The sequence below is a fragment of the Lepeophtheirus salmonis genome, chromosome 1 (assembly GCF_016086655.4).
Source record: "Lepeophtheirus salmonis chromosome 1, UVic_Lsal_1.4, whole genome shotgun sequence".
Taxonomy (NCBI): domain Eukaryota; kingdom Metazoa; phylum Arthropoda; class Copepoda; order Siphonostomatoida; family Caligidae; genus Lepeophtheirus; species Lepeophtheirus salmonis.
This window is the reverse complement of record NC_052131.2, coordinates 49,690,340-49,708,227: the sequence shown is the minus strand read 5'-3', so window position 1 is coordinate 49,708,227 and position 17,888 is coordinate 49,690,340. Positions and strand designations below refer to the sequence as shown.

General features: G+C 33.2%; 4 protein-coding genes across 5 annotated transcripts; 2 read left to right on the top strand and 2 right to left on the bottom strand.

Annotated features, from left to right (window-relative positions):
- Positions 1-1,404: 1,404 nt before the first annotated feature.
- On the top strand, positions 1,405-8,653 carry LOC121131948 (G patch domain-containing protein 4). Of its 2 annotated transcripts, XR_005869206.2 has the most exons (6): positions 1,405-1,619; positions 1,683-1,849; positions 1,937-2,026; positions 2,553-2,689; positions 2,749-2,913; positions 8,431-8,653. XR_005869206.2 is itself a non-coding variant. In XM_040727354.2 (5 exons), exons 1-5 carry the CDS (start codon positions 1,553-1,555, stop codon positions 2,855-2,857), a joined length of 570 nt encoding a protein of 189 aa, XP_040583288.1. In that variant the 5' UTR covers positions 1,405-1,552; the 3' UTR covers positions 2,858-2,985. The 2 variants fall into 2 exon arrangements, 1 of the variants encoding a protein (XP_040583288.1); XM_040727354.2 differs by lacking the exon at positions 8,431-8,653 and having other exon boundaries at positions 2,749-2,985.
- LOC121131940 (eukaryotic translation initiation factor 3 subunit A) lies at positions 2,929-7,669 on the bottom strand. Its single transcript, XM_040727344.2, has 5 exons — positions 7,557-7,669; positions 6,443-7,492; positions 4,256-6,366; positions 3,734-4,198; positions 2,929-3,677 (listed from the first exon to the last, which is right to left on the bottom strand). Exons 2-5 carry the CDS (start codon positions 6,516-6,518, stop codon positions 3,066-3,068), a joined length of 3,264 nt encoding a protein of 1,087 aa, XP_040583278.1. The 5' UTR covers positions 6,519-7,492; positions 7,557-7,669; the 3' UTR covers positions 2,929-3,065.
- Positions 8,654-9,648: 995 nt separating the features above from the next.
- On the top strand, positions 9,649-11,872 carry LOC121131944 (transducin beta-like protein 2). Its single transcript, XM_040727351.2, has 3 exons — positions 9,649-9,993; positions 10,055-10,630; positions 11,102-11,872. Exons 1-3 carry the CDS (start codon positions 9,799-9,801, stop codon positions 11,690-11,692), a joined length of 1,362 nt encoding a protein of 453 aa, XP_040583285.1. The 5' UTR covers positions 9,649-9,798; the 3' UTR covers positions 11,693-11,872.
- Positions 11,856-16,521, bottom strand: LOC121131949 (uncharacterized). Its single transcript, XM_040727355.2, has 2 exons — positions 16,067-16,521; positions 11,856-12,126 (listed from the first exon to the last, which is right to left on the bottom strand). The coding sequence occupies exons 1-2, from the start codon at positions 16,421-16,423 to the stop codon at positions 12,064-12,066; spliced, it is 420 nt and encodes a 139-aa protein (XP_040583289.1). The 5' UTR covers positions 16,424-16,521; the 3' UTR covers positions 11,856-12,063.
- Positions 16,522-17,888: the final 1,367 nt, after the last annotated feature.

Genomic DNA, 17,888 nt, shown 5'->3' with positions numbered 1-17,888 from the left:
AAAAAATTTAATTTTTGATTAAAGCTAATTTATTTTTTATAGTAGGATATAAAGAAAAAGAACTGAGGCCGATGAGCAATATATTGCAGTCCCTGTTCAACTTTGTCTGTTCCAGTTCTAGCGGTTCAAGAACCGGAACCACTTAAACCGTTAGAATTGCAAGAATGCAAAGGGCACAAACATGGTAAAAAATTCAAATTTAATAATTCAGCATCATGAAAAGTCTAGTAGTTATTTATTGTTCAAAAAAAAATAATTGAGCTTAGTTTTTTTAATTTATATCTCAAATTCAATATTTTTTAACCGTTGTAGTCGTCCATGGCTATGGGGATTAATGAAATATTTGACGAGTTGCGTTCAATTTCAATGAGTGAAACCCCTATTGACTTGTATAGTCTTTAAATATATTTAAACAACAACAGTCGTATGTAAGTATATTGTATTAAAATTTGGTGAGTCTATGTTGCACCTACTCGGAGTAATTGAGCCAAACACCAACGTTCTTCTCTAGGAACAAAGTCGAAAAAATGATGTTACTAATTTATAGGGATGGAATTACTGGTATAGGGTAGCGAGACTTATGGTACTACTGAATTAATACTCTCGTTAATATCAGCTGCTTATTTTATGATTTTGGACGGAGAAAATGAATTACTGCTATCAAGTGGAGAACCTCCTACATTTAAAATAGCATTAGTGCTGGGAAAATATTGTTATATATTTAAATTCAAATATATTTATTTTATTATGCATTTTTTGCATATGGCCACGATTTATTAAAACAGTCCATATTGAAGGCTTGGCTTTTACTAAAAAAAATCTCTAAAAAAAGTTATTTGAGAAAAAGTCAGGGCTCTCCATTTTTATTTAATAAATTTTTAAATCAAATAACAATTATTCTTAGGCATAGAAGGAGAGCAGCTTAGATGTCATGACGTTTGATTAAATTAGCTGCAAACAGCTATCAGATCAAGAAAATAAACTCAAACCCTACTCCATATCTAGCAATGATAAAGGTAAGAATGTATCCGAATTCGATACCCAATTCTACTCTCGATCAGGCTTGGAATATAATTGAATGTAGAAGAATAGAAGTTCACTACTCAGGAGTTAAATAGTAATGACAACAGCTGAGGAAAAGAAAATTCATTCTTCAGATTACCAATTCCAAAAAAAAAACAGGCGAGCTAAAAAATACACCAGGTTTTCATCACTATTCAAAACACTACAGTTATTCAAAATCAAGCATAAACATCGACACCTGATATCAGAAAACAGTGTGCACTTTTTTTAATGCTTTCATTTTTGTGTAAGTGGAGTAATGACGTGTTGAATAATGACACTTCAAAGATAAGATGGTCCGTGATTTTTAGTAGTAATAAGTACCGTCATCAACTGCTTTTATTTTCAAACAATAACAAGTCTGAATCACGTGATGTTGTTGTTATTCAATGGAAATGTATTTTCATGGCTTGACATTTTTTTTTTTTTTTGTCTTTTTTAAATTGCGTATGGAATTGACGATTGTGTGCTATTAAACAATTTTTATATAATGTCTGACTTTAACACGGATCAAAGTTTTGCCAAACGCCTCCTCAAATCGCAGGGATGGATGGAAGGTAAAGATAAATCAGTGAATAATTAATAATTACTCTTGCAAATCATGTCAATCGTTTTTTTAGGATCAGGACTCGGCAAAAACGCTCAAGGAATCGTGGATCCAGTGAAGCCCTCTCTTAAATTTGATACAACTGGAGTTGGCCATGATCAGGCTAAGGAGTTTACTGATCATTGGTGGGCAAGGGCATATGATAAAGCGGCTAAGGAGATTAAAGTGGAGCATAATGATGTGAGTTATCATTTTTATTAATATTCAACTTAATTTGTTAATTAATAATTTAATTTATCTAATTATTTTACTCTTGCTTGATCGCAGGACGGATCTGTGGATATTAAAACCAAGAAATCCTCCAAACGCCAAAAAAAGAAGAAGGAGAAAAAGGCTCTCTATTCTGGATTCATCAAAGTAGGGGTTTATTGAATTCACAGTACAGCAATATCCAGTTAAGTTTGTGTTTCGATCAGTTCGGATTATGGTTTAGTTTTGGGGTTTCAATACCCTTCGAGTAGTAATAATATACATACGAAAAGAATGAAATGCAAATTCGTAGTACTGACTAGAGGTGGGGTCATACACTCGATTTGAATCCATATTCTAAAGACTTGCGATTCGACTTAATATGACAATCAAAGATTACTTGGACTCCATAGCTATTTTATACTAAACTTGAGGGGGAAAAACATTAAAACTATGGATCCTACATTACAATTATGGACTTAAAATAACTTTGAGGACTCGATAAAAATATACAAGGACTTTGGAGTAAAGACTTGAGACTGCACTTAGACTTACTCTATAAGGATTTTCTCCCACCTCTGCTATTACCATACGTTTTTAACAGTATATCTGCAAATACAATTACCCAGATTACTGTCCGCCGTATTGCTGTACATCAACAAATACGATACTAAAAGGCATTCTATCCTTTCAGTCTGCAACTCTCAACGATGGTGCTCTTACATCCATTCCAAAAGAAGAGGAGGCAGAAGGATCAAATGAACGGAATTCTATAAAAGTTTTATCAGACGAAGAGCTATTTGCTGCATGTGACGGTCTCACAGCACACATGTACACATACATGTCTAATATTTTTGGTCCTATCTAATCTTCCCTTATTCTTTCTTTAGGGGTGCAAGACATGGTCATAGCATGTCTGCAAAGTACAAAAGATTGGCAGAGTTGGATAAACAGCTCATGGATAGCATTGAGGAGAAGAAACGAAGGAAGAAAAAATAATAGATAATAACCGATTATTTATAGCTTTCCGTGTCAAAATACATTCAGTTGTAAAAGTAAGAACGGACTTCTTTTTCTTTTAATCAATATTTAATTTTATATGAAATAGAAATTCCACCAACATATAACTATTGTAACACTAATCTTCTTCAAAACAAATCTTAAGTAACAACACTCTTAATTATAACTCTCGCGTAAACGTCTGAATTCAGTGTCTAACAGTAGTCCATCCGTCCTCTGCATTATCATTATCAGGATTTTCATTGAGCTTCTTGTTATTAGTGCTTCGTTTATCATTATTATCCCTTCGCCAGTTGCCGGTATCATTGTTCCTTTGTTTTGTATCTTTGGAGTCCGACATTCCTGCTATTCCACAATCATACCTACTTCGCCAATTCATATTATCATTCCTACCATCTTTGGAGTTAAATCTATCGTCCCTTCGCATGTCACGATCTCCTCTTCTTATGTCATCTCTACGATCGTCTCTTCTAAAATCATCTCGGCGATCGCCTCGTCTAAATTCGTCTCTTTTAAAATCATCTCGGCGATCACCTCGTCTAAAGTCATCTCCACGATCACCTCTTCTGAAGTCATCTCTACGATCACCTTTTCTAAGATCATTATCACCATCTCTTCGGTTATCCCGTCTAAGGTCATCTTGTTTTGTCTCACGTCCATCGACTCGTCTAGTGCCTCGATCATCTCTCCAACTACCACTAGTCTCGCTGTTTCGCGATGTATCTTTAGATGATACAATATTTTCACGACGGGACTCTTGTGGTGCTCTTCGCCATGATGAAGGTTCTTCCTTTGTATCCTAAATTCAATTGATATAATAAGAGTACTTTAATTGATAATTAATAAATATTTTACTCTGTATTTAATTTCTTCAAATTGCATCTTTTCCTCGATTTCTTTTTCTCTTTGGCGTTGTTTCGCCTCAATTACATCAAGCTCGGTATTTTTCTTAAGCCAAGCTTCTTCCTCCTGGATAATACGCTCTCTTTCCAATCTTTGTTCTTCTTCCCTCTCCATCTTAATTTTTTCGTCCCTTATCTTTTGCTTCACTTCTTTCATGTCCTTAATCCATTTTTCTCGCCTCTCAATCTTTCGCATCTCTTTCCTTTCCGCCAATCTTTTCGCCCTCTCTGTTTTTACTAACTTATTAAACTCTGCCAACTTGGTTTCGAAAACGGATTTTCTCTCTTTTAAAATATTTTCTAAATATTTATCTTTGTCTTCCTTAATTCGGAATAAACGACTCTGTGTTGCTAGGGCGATTTTCCTTTCCTCCTTAGTCTGGGCAATTCGATCATCTTCCTTCTTAACCCAAAATATCTGAAATAAGAAAAATGTATTAGTTACCTCTAATAAAATATGACATAAATATCCTACTTTATCATTCTCAAGATCCTTTTGAAATTGCTGTTCCAACAATGGTATTTCCTCTTGGCGTTTAGCTCTCTCAAAATGATCAATTTTCTTATCTTGGGACTTCAAACGCATGATGAGGTCTTTTTTTTCTCTTTCAAGCTCAACAACTTGTCGAGCCATGATCTGATCTGCATCAAGCTCTGCAATCTCTTTCTCATCCATTTTTTCCAAAACCTTCTTCCCAATATCCGTTTGAGCAATTTGATTCACTTTTTCTTTTATGTGTCTTTGTTGAATTTGACGGATCTCTTCCTCTTTCTTTCGTTCTTCTCTTTCCTCCCTTTCTGCCTGAAGACGTTTTTCTTCAAGGATTTGTTGTTCACGAAGTTGCTCCTCCTTTTTGTACTCCTCTTCAACAGCCAAATCATAGGCCTTCTTCTCTAATAGTTCCTTACGATCTTCAATTGCTTTTTGACGTTGAAGGACTCTCTCATGATCCCTTTGCTTAGATTGATGATATGACTCAATAATCTTATTTCGGAGGACATTGTTCTCAAGTTTGACTTTTTGGGGATGGATTGTCTGTACACTCTTGACTAGTACCTTCATCATAACCATTAATTGAGTTCGTATTTGTTCCGATGGCATGTCCTGTAGGTGGGGACCACCCATCAGATTATCCTCATCACATGATTCTGTTAAATCATTTCCAAAATGTAAGGTACGACTTCTATGATCGATCCGTACTTGCAAATCATGGAATCGAGAACACTCAACTATGATACGCTCCAAACCAAAGGCATCTGTAAAAGGAGCAAATTCCAAAAGGCGATTAAAACATATGGAGTTGTATGTTTGAGAAATTTGCTTTAATAGGCGGACTAATGTTATGTCCTTGAGAGGAGGAATGTATTGTTCCAAGAAGGAGAGTTCCTCACTTTGTTCAACATACTCGACAAACGACTGAACACGAAAGCACAACTTCAAGGGATTAAAATCCACTTCAAGGTGATGGTATAAATTTTGGGTCTCTGGAAGGGCCGCTTGAACTATTCCAAAACGGTATATATCTTTAATAAGTGAAGCTCTGGTTGGAGGCTGCTGTAGACCAAGCAGTGTTGCAAGTTGAACCATTTTTTCCTGTGGTGAATATTCCATTTCAATGAACTTTTCAAATTCTGGTTGATGGCTTGATACTGGTACCGCCAGTACTGCTAATAAAACCCTTGAGGCCATTTTTCCCAACTCCTCAGTAGATACATTTTTCTTCATTTCACGATTTAATTGAAAATGTTTAAATATAGCTGCCGCATGGAAGAGATGGTATCCGGATTTCCAGAATACAAGAGCAACCTTTTGATAATAATTGGACATTGTTTTGGGTTGAAAACTTTTTTTGGAAATGATCATGAGACCATAAATGTCCTCAACTGCTTTATAAGCTTCTTGCCACAACTCTAACTGAATAGCAGAATCAAGTTGAACCAGTCTGGTATCAAGACTTAACTGCTGAGTCTCAAGACTATTTAAATCAATACTCATAGGAGAAAGAGTTTGTTTGAAAGCCATGTCTAAATGTGTGCGGATTTTTTCGCAAAGCATGCGAAACTCTGTTCGACGCTGATATTTGAGGCAAAAACGAAATGCTTGTTGAGCAATATCATGATATAGACGTTCAACGCGAGAGTTTGTACGTAGGAGATCGAGACATTGAAGATAGGACTCCCAAAGAAACCTAACCCAGGGTGCAAGAACTTTACGATCAGAACGATCCTGTGCATCCTCCCCACTAACAGCACGTAAAAGAATTGTTTCAGGGGTGTTTAAATTGTCCAACTCTCCTTCTAAGTCAGCTACCAAGTCCTTGGACTCTTGACGCGCCGCCTCCGTTCTTTTCTCTGTACTACTCAAATAATATTGTATAACAGAGGCAAGTAAAGCCACATTTGTGGATTGGCACATATTTCTGTACTGATATAGTCCTTCTTTGGCAATGTAAGACTTTCTTAGTTCTATACATAATTCCAAGTACTTGTACATCAACTTCTCCAGTTCTTTTTCCGAAAAGGAATGGTTTCTTTTCTTGGATTTGATGACCTCATACAAAGTATCCAAGGCACGTGTTGGTTTATCTAAGAAAGAACAAATTAGAGAGATAAATTCAAATGGATTCTTATAATATCGAAATATAGTGTTAGAGAGACCCACCAACTTTGATGAATTCATCAGCCTTTGCCATGGCATTTTCAGGCCTAAGATGGTAACGAGACGACATCTTGTACATAACTTTGAAAAAACCTATGTGTTGGCTTCAACAAAGTTAACAACTAACGGATATATTCAAATCTATCTAATGTTCTCTTTGTATAGCTGGAGCATAGTTCCTACATTGCGAATTTGAGTTTCTCTTTCTATTGCCTTTTCCGTTTGAGTTAATATGATACTACTGATTATAATACTACACGTTGTCAATTGCGTCATCAGGATAGGAATAATTATAGTAATGCATGATGTAAACTCCAATCCCTTGATCTGCCTTTCGCCTCGTACAATTGCTCTCTGCTATCTAACTCTCAAGTCATTTAGAGTAGAAGTAAAGTACGAGTAGGTACTCTTATCTACGGAACTTTTAAAATATGTTTATCTCAAAACCTCTAATTGTTTCTTGAAGGGCCTTTAGCCCTTATATCCTTAAGGGGGATTACCACATCATTTATATATATTTATACCCAGGGGTCATATTTATGACGTCCGGGAAAAGTGTAATTTTTGACCCCCTCCCCTGTCTGTGTTTGTCCAAAACTTGATACCCCCTCAGATTGGACGTCCTAAATTTTAAGCTTTACTTATCTTATTTATTATCTTTACTTAAATTTGTTGTAGTATTTTTATAATTAATAACCCACCAATTTCATTGAATGAATTTTCTTTTCCCAGCTTCCCATGATTGAATAATATTCTGTTACTCCTCGGGAGACCCTTTCGCTCAGTTTCACTCATCCTCAGCTTTTTTGTGACCTTATTGCTTCTTTAAATAATAATACAATTCGATCAATTTTTTATAAACTGTGCTTCCTTATTCAATTTGATACTTTTTTCGTATTGGAATCTGGTTGGGAGGAGTAACAGTTTAATTGACTATAACGTAAAAAAATAACAAGTGAATCCTTCATTCTTCGGTTTTCATAGTTTTCATGGACCTGGTGATCCCTCATTGAAAAGTGTAAAGTATGTTATATTGATATCAGTAGTATTCATCTGTAAATAAAATATATTGGTTATCTTCAAGACTGTTGCGTCTTGACGAGGGAGAGACACAAACTTATTTATAATAGGAGAGATCCAGGATGACCGAGATAAATGAGGAGAAGAAATGACGTGGAGGAATAAAGCTACACACTGTTTATATGCTCATGTGTATTCTAACTATACTCTAATATATTTACAAAAGACGAGACTATTTATAATACGTAAAACTCAGTACTTATAATACATAGACGAATATACAAGAAGATAAAAACCAGAAAGGACATATTAAATACATAACAAAGACCATTTATATACTTCATATGGAAAAGATTTTGTTGATAATTGAAACAGTGATCAGTTATCAATGTAGTGGACTCCAAAGTATACAATACCCCCTCCCCCCATCCTAAAAATCTTTAAATCGGTAACCCCCCTCCCCTCAGACGGGCGTAATAAATGTATGAACCTCTATTTATACAATTACTTGTGTACACGCTTAATAGTTTTTGGTAACCCCCCTTTAATCAGCTGTCTAACTCAGGGAGTACTTTAGTATTGATGGAGTGTGAATTAAATAAAAAATATAACCTAATAGAAACCTAATAAATTGAGTATTCGTGTGATTCAATCATCAACCCCTGAGCATTTCCATAATCAAGAAAACAGCTATGATTCCTTGAAATATATTGGAGAACCTGAAGTATTTGTTTCTTGTTTTTACATTTGCAATTACAAATCATCGTAATTTAAATTAAATGAAAATTTCTAGAAATTACTGTTCAACCATATTTTGTTATATTATCTAAACCTTTTTTAAAAGCTGTATCCTAAATACATATAATTATACAAATTAATGGAATTTTATTATTCTTAATGGAATTTTTAGACAAAGGCAAGTAAAAAATATCACTTTGCCTTTTATTTATTCTTTTTTTTTTTGCAAATAGGGACTCAATTGTTATTCAAGAATTTGATTATGAAGTTTGGATTTCATATTTTATTAGACAACATGTTTGTGTTTCTTTTAACATTTGCTTTCAAAACCGTTCAATATGTATGATAGTCGAGGAGTACATTACATTTGTTGGTATAATGGCCAAATTTTCTTCATTATTTTGACGATAATTATTTAAAACTTCAATTCTCGAAAAAAAATTATTGACAAATGAACTTGTTCTTTCTGAGTATCATGAAAATTATTAATGGATATTATCAATTTTCATTCAATCTAATGGAGTTTAAATACGTTAAAGACTATTTTTTAGGATGACAGCATATAAATTATCAAAAGAAGTGACTCTTTCTCTAGTGTGCAGTTAGACAAACTGATAAATTAGAATAATTTGCTCTATATAGAAAATATAACCTAATAGAAACATAGATATATTATTCGCTAAAGTAATTCTATAGAGGGTATGGGAAAATGTTTCTGTAGATATTTTGCTGATCAAAAAAAAAAGTTATATATATATATTGAGATCATAAGTCATAGTAGACTCCGTAATACTTTATTCGATTTAACATGAATGCCAACATGATTGATTCATGAACATCAAATTTCTTTAAATATTTTGAAGAAAAAAAATCATGTACTTTTATAAGTGATGGAATATTACATTTGTAATCACGCAACTTGACTATTTTATTTTATTTTTATAAGTTATTTCACTTTACTTTGTATTTTCAGGATTAAGTTAGGTACAGTATCAATAATGACTGGGTATTATGATCTATAAATATCCTTTACATTTAGAATATATTGTGCGTTATATGGGTACAGAGTACGAGTATACGTAATACCTTAAATTAGTCTAAGGAATACATTGATGCTAGATTTTATTCTTCATGGTCTCAATTTGATTTTTAAAATAGACATTAATAATGCTATATACCTACTATGAATTATTAGTAGTTTAGATCATGAGTACTAAATGACATAAAAGGACCTCAGTCCTATTTTAGTAGAAAAATGTTAAGTTGCGTGATATGATGTTTGGACTGTCATTCTATATATTATGTTATGTTATGATAACATTAGATTATTTTTTTAAAGATCCCGGTTGGCGCTGGAGTTTGGCCGGTAACTGAGCTGCTGAACGAGCTTGCCGATTCCACCAAAAGAGTATGAAATAAAAGCATTCTCAACGACAACACCACACATATTTTGACACAACATCACTTCTGGGTTACTTGATGTGAGGGTAGGGGACGTTTCACAGACGTTTTATATTTTAAATATTCTGCTACCTTCGGTGAGCGAATCATTTCCCAAATAAATAATTAATATAAGTATTAATTATTATTATATACAAAAAATGAATGATCTTCAAATCCTTCTCTTGACCATTATCCTTGGATCCACTCTGGCTTTGATCCTGTACATAAGTAAATTATTTAAAAGAAAAGAAGAGGAAAACGAGGTGACACCCACTCCAGAGCCTCATGAGCAGATTCTCGATGACAATACTAAAAAACAATCCCTGAATGATGAAACTACCGCATACTCTAAGGTAATCCATCGTCTTTCGCGTCATGGTAATTATTTATCATTATATTATATCATACTTTTAGGCCAAGAATTTCAAGAAACCTGAAAAACATTTGGCCTTCTCACATCCATGGCTCTTGACAAATCTCAAAGGACATTCTGGTCGAGTAATGGATCTGAGTATTTCATCCAACGGGAAGTACATAGCCTCTACCTCAGAAGATCGCTCCGTTCTCATATGGTTCTTTAAGGATTTAACCTCCAAGGAGCACAAGACCTGGCGCGGGAATGTGGATTTTGATCACGGAATTAAAGTTAGCTGGAGTCCCGACTCCAAGGCCTTTATTGTTCATAAAGCTTCTGCTAATAAAGTGGAAGTCTACAAAATGAATAAGAAGGAGCCTGGAGGAGGACCTCCTCAAATACTGGCTGCACCAATTGATTTTGAGCCTCTTCAATTTGATTTGATTGCTCTGCAATTTTCCTCTAATGGGAAGTACATTATGACTTGTACTGATAAGTCAACTCTCATCATTTGGAGTCTCAAAGGTGACAAATATGCAGAAATTGAAACATATCATATGAACATTAATTATTGTGCTAAGATATCCACATGTGGTAGATTTGTTGGTACCTCTGGATTCACGCCGGATGTGGAGGTATGTATATATCTATTATTTCTTGAAACGTGTGATGTGTAAACATAAAAATAATCTTGAATCAAAATCAAGAATAAGAGAAAATCCCAATTTATAAATATTATTTCATATATATGTACAAATCATTACTTCATTCAAATATTTGAGACAATTGTAGGCTTTGTATTCAAATTTGTGGGATATCCATGATTTTTAGTTATAGTTTAAAGCTTTTATTTGATTTAAGGGACTTATATTGATCCCGATAGGGCACATTTTATCAATTTAACATTCTCTTATTGTGCCAATCAATTTTGTCCACTTTAAAAATGCCTCCGAAGGGTTAATAAGTAAAGTTTGTTGATAGAAATTAAGGATAATTCGTCGAAGAATCCACACTTAATTTTGGGGGAAATCATTCTAGCTTGCTTTTGTGTTGATTGGCTACATCTGTATATTTTTTATAACAATTATTTTGTTTTTTCTGTTTAGATATATGAAGTCAAATTTACCAAAACGGGAGAATTTGTTAAAATTGAGAGAGCTTTTAGTCTTACAGGCCATAATTCCGGAGTATTCGCCTTTGACTTCAATGCTGACAGTACTAAAATGGTAACAGTGTCCAAAGATGGAAAAATTCGGCTGTTTGATACAAATATTGAATATAGCAAAGGGCAGGATCCAACTCTCCTTGTCTCACGTCCCATTGATTGTGTTTCAGAAATGACTCATCTTGGCGGGGCACTAATTTCTCTCTCCCCTGACTCTCGTTCTGTCGCACTGGCCTTTGGCAAAGAGCTTCGCTTCTTTTCTGGATCAGATTTAAAACCCCTCGGTATCATTGAAAGAGTTCATTCAGCTTCTATTACGAATATTTCCTTTGACGCAGAGAGCAAATATCTTATCACTTCAGGAGATAAGCATCTACGAGTTTTTCATAACATTCCTGGAATGCGAGAAACCATTCGAGATTTTGAGTGTAAAGTAAAAGAAGCCAATACTCAGGCTAAAAAAGAACTCTTGGAAAAACAAATTAATGAAGCACGTGCTAGCCTTAAGAGAGTTCTGGGGGATACTGTTTAGATTATTAGAATGATTGTGGCTTTTATTTTTAAGAAAGCGGAAAAAGAAAGTTTTGTTGTATTATACGTCGTATCGTTTTATATTTAAAAAATGTATATATATATATATATATATTTTTTTTTTTTACATTTTAATGGATTTTGTCTAAAAATTTTATATGAAATAAATTAATTTAGTTTATTCATTTCTTTTAAATAAAATAATAATGGAAAGGTGTCTTTCATGTTATCATAACAAGCTCCATAAATTCACTATTACAGCCTTTATCGGAAACAATAGAATATCTAGCATAATTTCACATCACATTAAGTTTGTATATATGTTGACGTCTCATTTATTTGATTCAAGTCCAATTATATTAATACTCTTCTTCAATTTTCGTACTTTTCACTCCATCTTTCCTCACTTGGCACTGCGGCCATCTCGTCGTACACCTAAAACAATTAATTAAAATAACATTTTTGACTCATGGAATGACTATAAATCATTAATATCTTTTATTTGTTTTTCAATTAAATAACTAAAAAAAACACCAATTGAGTTGTTTTTTGTCCATTTTTTAATTGTTCTCGTCTTTTAAGTCTTGTTACGTCATTTTGTCTCGTCAAGAAGATAATTTTTTTGTTGAAGTCAAACGAAATAGAAAAAAAAATGTTTCATCACGTCTTCGTCATGAAAAAAAACCTTCGTAAACGAAATTCACACTCTTGGTAATATCATATTTAATTATTACAATAAACACCAGCCACTTAAATTACCTTTTATTAATTAATCATTTGATTTATTAAGACTACGTATTTAGGAGTCATAATACTATTGGATATTGCAGGGGCACAGAATACGGATCCATGACGGTAGTCATTTTTATGGAAAAAGTTGAAGAATACTCAATTAACGTATTAATTATCAAATATCATATGGAATGTGCCAACTTTTGAATTATTCTTATCTTAATATCCGTATGTTGTAGAGTCTTGGGAATAAGGGCAGTTTAGGGGGCACTTATGTAGCCCCGACTTTTGACTGGGGCCCAGCGCTTGGAAAAAGGTAATTTAAATAAAAAATAAAGATCCCTGCATTTAATTTTCTAAAACAAGTTAAATATTTTGTTAAAAGTAATCAAATTTAAAGAAAGAAAGGGGCCCGCACGCTCAAATCAGCCCTATTTAGGCTACTCATCAGTCATCCATTATGAGTCAATATTATTTTAATATCCAAAAAAGCGATAACATGGCCCAATCTGTGTTAATTTTAAAAAGAGGGAGTTAATATTTTAAAATGTATAAATTTAACTCATTATGGGCCTGTGATTACTAATAATATAATTATATTTTTGGGGTCTTCCCAGTGAATATACAAATCACTCTCAGATAGAGTACCGTATTAATAAAGCCAAATGCAAATGCATGCATGATAATTCAATGTATCCAAGGTTATTATAAATATAAGGTTATAATAAAACGCGTCACGACTGATGTTTGACTTCTACCACGCTTTTTAATACTGACGTCATAGTGTATGAGTGGTTGCGTGTTTTGTCAAAATCTGTCTTTCTTGCCCAACAGTCTGTACGATACACCAAAAAAAAAAATTACAAAAATATCGAGGTCACATACTCTGATTGGTTGCGTGTTTTGTCAAAATCTGTCTGACTTGCCCAGCAGTCAGTAGGATACATCAAATTGAAAATTTTAGCAAGCCCGATTACATGATGGTATAATTTTGTATTTCTATTAACCTTGTATGTGTCTAGAATTCCATGGACTAATATATCAATCATCTATGGAATATTCCATTATTGCAGGATCCTCATGTCAAGTATTGTAAATCCTTGAATTAAAATTATTAATATAATTTTTTGGTTGGAACTTGTACAATTTTCTTATACAAGTTACGACTTGTAAACAACCATGGAATGCTTGACTCATGGAATGATCACGCATGCAGTTAAGCGATTACTCATATAGGAATATAAATTCTGCGTGAATATTCCTGGTCGTCCGTAAGATTGTATTTGGAGAGGGAGGGAGGGGGTTTGGTTTATGGAACTTTTTTGAAAAAAAATCCAAAAATTTGAAAAATTAAATTTCAAATATGAAAATATTTCAAAAACAATTTCAAAATCCACAACTATTCACAGAAAATTAATTTCTTTTCGGAACAAAAAATCGAAAATTCAAAGCTATTGTCAAAAAAAAAAATGGAAAAAAATATCCAAGATTCCCAGCTGTTTAAAAAAAATGGAATAATTTAATTTTCTGGAAAAATAATTGAAAAAATTAAATTTTCTGGAAAAAATATGGAAAAATTTAATTTTTTGGATTTTTTTTTGATAAATCTAATTAAATATCAAATATTCTAGTAAAAATTATTTGGGGACAGCAATAGCCCCTCCAGTCCACCCCATGCAGACCCCCCTTGCAATTAGCTTACACTGTACATGCTAAAAAATGCGAACTTGTCTCAACAACATGGGTAGGACTTCAAGAAATATTATAACACTAAATAAATAAATCGACTGGCGTATTAATTCATTGCTTTCCCTGTCATTTTATGACAATGAAATACGATTTTTGAAACAATATATCTTATAATTTATATATATATATGCATTTATTTGGAGCATGAAAAATGATTGAGAGCTCTTAGCACAGAAAGCATGCAGAGTTTAATTCATGAATTAAACAAAGAAACAAAAGTTTTTTTAATCGTATTCATAAAACAAGTAAAATGTGTCCAACATTCCAAAGATTTTATTAAATAAATTTTGCCAAGATCTAAGGAATAAAATTGCAAGAATTATAGTTGTATCTTCAATGAATCTGTTGTCGAATACATCAAAAAAATAACTAAAAAAAACAATGCGAAAATATTCGTCGTTTCTAAAGAAACTTACTTATAAGTTATGTATTATGTCACCAGTCGATAAAAACAAAGGTAGAATGATTTCTGTCAAAATTGTGTTCGAATTACGACAAACTATAATCGTCCATTTCTATTCACAAATTATTCAAATGAATCCTTTGTGTCCGTCGCAAATTGCGTCAATCCTTATTTATTTGGTCCAGTCTTAGGACCGGTCCCTTTGGACTGCAAGTACTAGAACTGATTAAAAAAGAAGATAGGAAGTTGAGTGACGTCATTAAAGACATATTTACAGTTTTAAGACTGTAGGGGCGTTCGCAGGATTATTTGCATATATGTTTTGTTTTCTTTTTGGGTGGGGGGGTCGCTTGTTTTTATTAATATAACCTAATAAAATTTACATTTTATTGAAAAATTAAATTTATTGGAAAACAAATTCAAAAATCAATAGCTATTCTCAAAAAATTTCAAAAATCTACTGCTGTTCACAAAACAATAAATTTTTCACCTAAAAATTTCAAGAATTAAATTTCGAATTTAAAATTTTTAGAAAAGAAAGATATATTAAATTTTTGTAGGAAAAAAATTCAAAAATCCATAACTACTCTCAAAAAATTAGATTACTTGGGAAAAAAACATCAAAAATCCACAGCTGTTCACAAAAATTTAATTTCAAATATTAAATTTTTGGGAGAAAATTTTCAAAAATCTATAGCCATTAGACAGAAACTATTTTTTTTTTTTGAAAAAAACTTGACCTATTTAAAAAAAAAAAAAATTCAAGTATGAAATTTTCTAGTTAAACCCAAAAATTTCTTAATTTGGGGGAGGGCTACAGGCCTGTAGCCCTTGGACTGATATACAGGACTGAACTAGATCGGACAGAGATTGAACTGGACGGATTGACACAACACTACTCGCTAGTAGCAAAAGTTCAGCTCCGCAACTTGTGTCGTGGGGATCCTTATTTAGGGCAGAAGTCCCTTCAGTTCCGTCTCGGTACGGTCCAGTTCAGTTCAGTTCTGCATATCAGTCATAAAAGTTAAAAAGTTTCGTCCATGAGGATGTCACTTAACTATATTTCTTCTTTTTTTAATCAGTCCTAGTACTGATAGTCTGAAGGACCGACAGTCTTAAGGAACCGTCCCCAGGACTAATAGGATCGGTCCTAAGAATGGACTGGACTGAATAAATATGGACTGGCACAACCCCAGGCACCACTATTAAATAATTGACAGACTGTAATAGAAAGGCCATATCGGGACTAAATACAGGTTCATAAACCAAATGAAGATTTTAAACCATAATTAAAACTCTTGGGTATCTCATCTCATCCCAGACATTACAATACAAAAACTATAATTGAGCGAAATATGTCTATAAGTGTAGTGTATCATGTAAAAATAAATGTCACATTTATTCATTTCGGACTTTTGTTCAAGATTTTTTTTTGTATTTATTCACAACCATATACTATGTACTTATATGGATATTAATAATATACTTCACCTGATGGAGTTCATGCATTTTCTTTTCTTTTTCGTCACGAATCATCCCCATGATAAGAAGATCCGCTCTATCAAGAGGATGCTCCTGAGTGCCTTCAGACCTCTCATCGTCCTTTGATCTATTGTGTCGTCGTATACTTTTGGGAGTAGAACTCCCTTTTGATAAATTCTCTATTCCAACAAACCCCCCATAACTAACGTTATAAGATTGAGAAGACTGTTTGGAACGATCCTCTCGCATTTTGGAGGCCATTTCGTTGATTTTATCATCCTGCTTTCTTCGTCGGGCCTCCTCTTTCTTTTGTTTAACTAAATCAAGAATGAAAAATGTGTCCATATCCGAACTTCGGCTCCCCATTTTGAAAATAAAGTTGTGTAGGCTATGTGTATTGAATACTCAGTACTAAAGTTGACTGAGGGCAAAAGTCATTCTTCACATAAAAAATATATATGTCATATAAGTAACGAGAAAGTTCTTTCAATATTATATGTATTGAACATTCATATAATGTTGTAGAGGTAGCTAGTAAATGCTTAGACTGCTTATTCTGCATAGGTAAATTTATGTGGGGTAAAAATTGGCCTCACATTTTTTCTACGTAATAATATAAAATTACTCGTCCTTTATTGCCTATACATTACTTACATAGGTACATTGACATGTTAAATTAAATACAGAGCTATAATTTATTAGTCAAATAATAAATACAGGGTCAAACCCAGGACAGAGCAATTTGTATAAGATCAGCTTTTGCTCAAAGTTATGACATTTTGTATTTGGGGTGTCAAGATTGTTTTTGTGTTCACTTTTGCTCAAAAAGTAGGGCAATTTTCACACTCCATAAGGTTTTTGTATATACCTTTATATAAGAGTAACAACTTTCTCTAATAAAAAAAAAAGGAGCAAACACCTTTCCAACATTCCGTCCATGCAAGTGGAAGCTCCCTCACAAAAGTCAGCTCTATAGGCCAGCTCCAAGTGATGCGCAAGTATCTAGTGCCACCATAAAGATACAGGCCTTCCTATCCAAATGGTTGGCTCCAGAACAGAATATCATAACGCTTGTTTATTGGCAGGGTATGTGCTAAATAAAAGGCAAAGTCGGCTCAGCGATGATAATGCTAAGATGTTAGTAGTTCTCCACTCCAACCTCAAGGTTCCTCTTAACAAACAACTAGATAAATAATTAATCAAATTGATCCAGTTCATTAATTTAATATGTATAGTGTTATATATAATGTTAATAAAAAATCAAATTAAAAACTTGCAAGAAGCTATGCGTTTTTACTCAAGTAACAAATATTATTATTTTGCTATATGTAGAACAGGGTAAATTCCTACTTTATAAAATATGCTACTTTTTCTTCTGTTGGACTAGACAAGACTCAGTAGTTTTTTTAAAATTATTTTGTGGATTCTTGGGCTGGAGTATCTGGTGAATTAGGCCTATGAATACTAGGGAAGCCTTAGTGGTGGTTTTTAACCATGCTGTGGACCCCACATATATCTTGCACAACCTGAAGGTAGGTATATATTCAGGGATGCTAACGATATTACTAGAAAGTAAGTGGGGATTGATGACAATGAATATTAACACTAGATGTAATCTTATTAAACAAGCCATATTTTTCCACAAATCAGAGCTATAGAGTAGGAAGTTTTCTTATCTCAATCCTTCAACAATACGGATTCCAACTACGTCTAAACTCCTTGAGTTTTTTTTACAATGCTTCAAAATTTTCGGTTAAAAAAGATTAAGAGGAGGAACGTGAAAGGAAGTGAGGAAAGTAATCATTCTCAATTGAAAAACTCAACCTCCAAT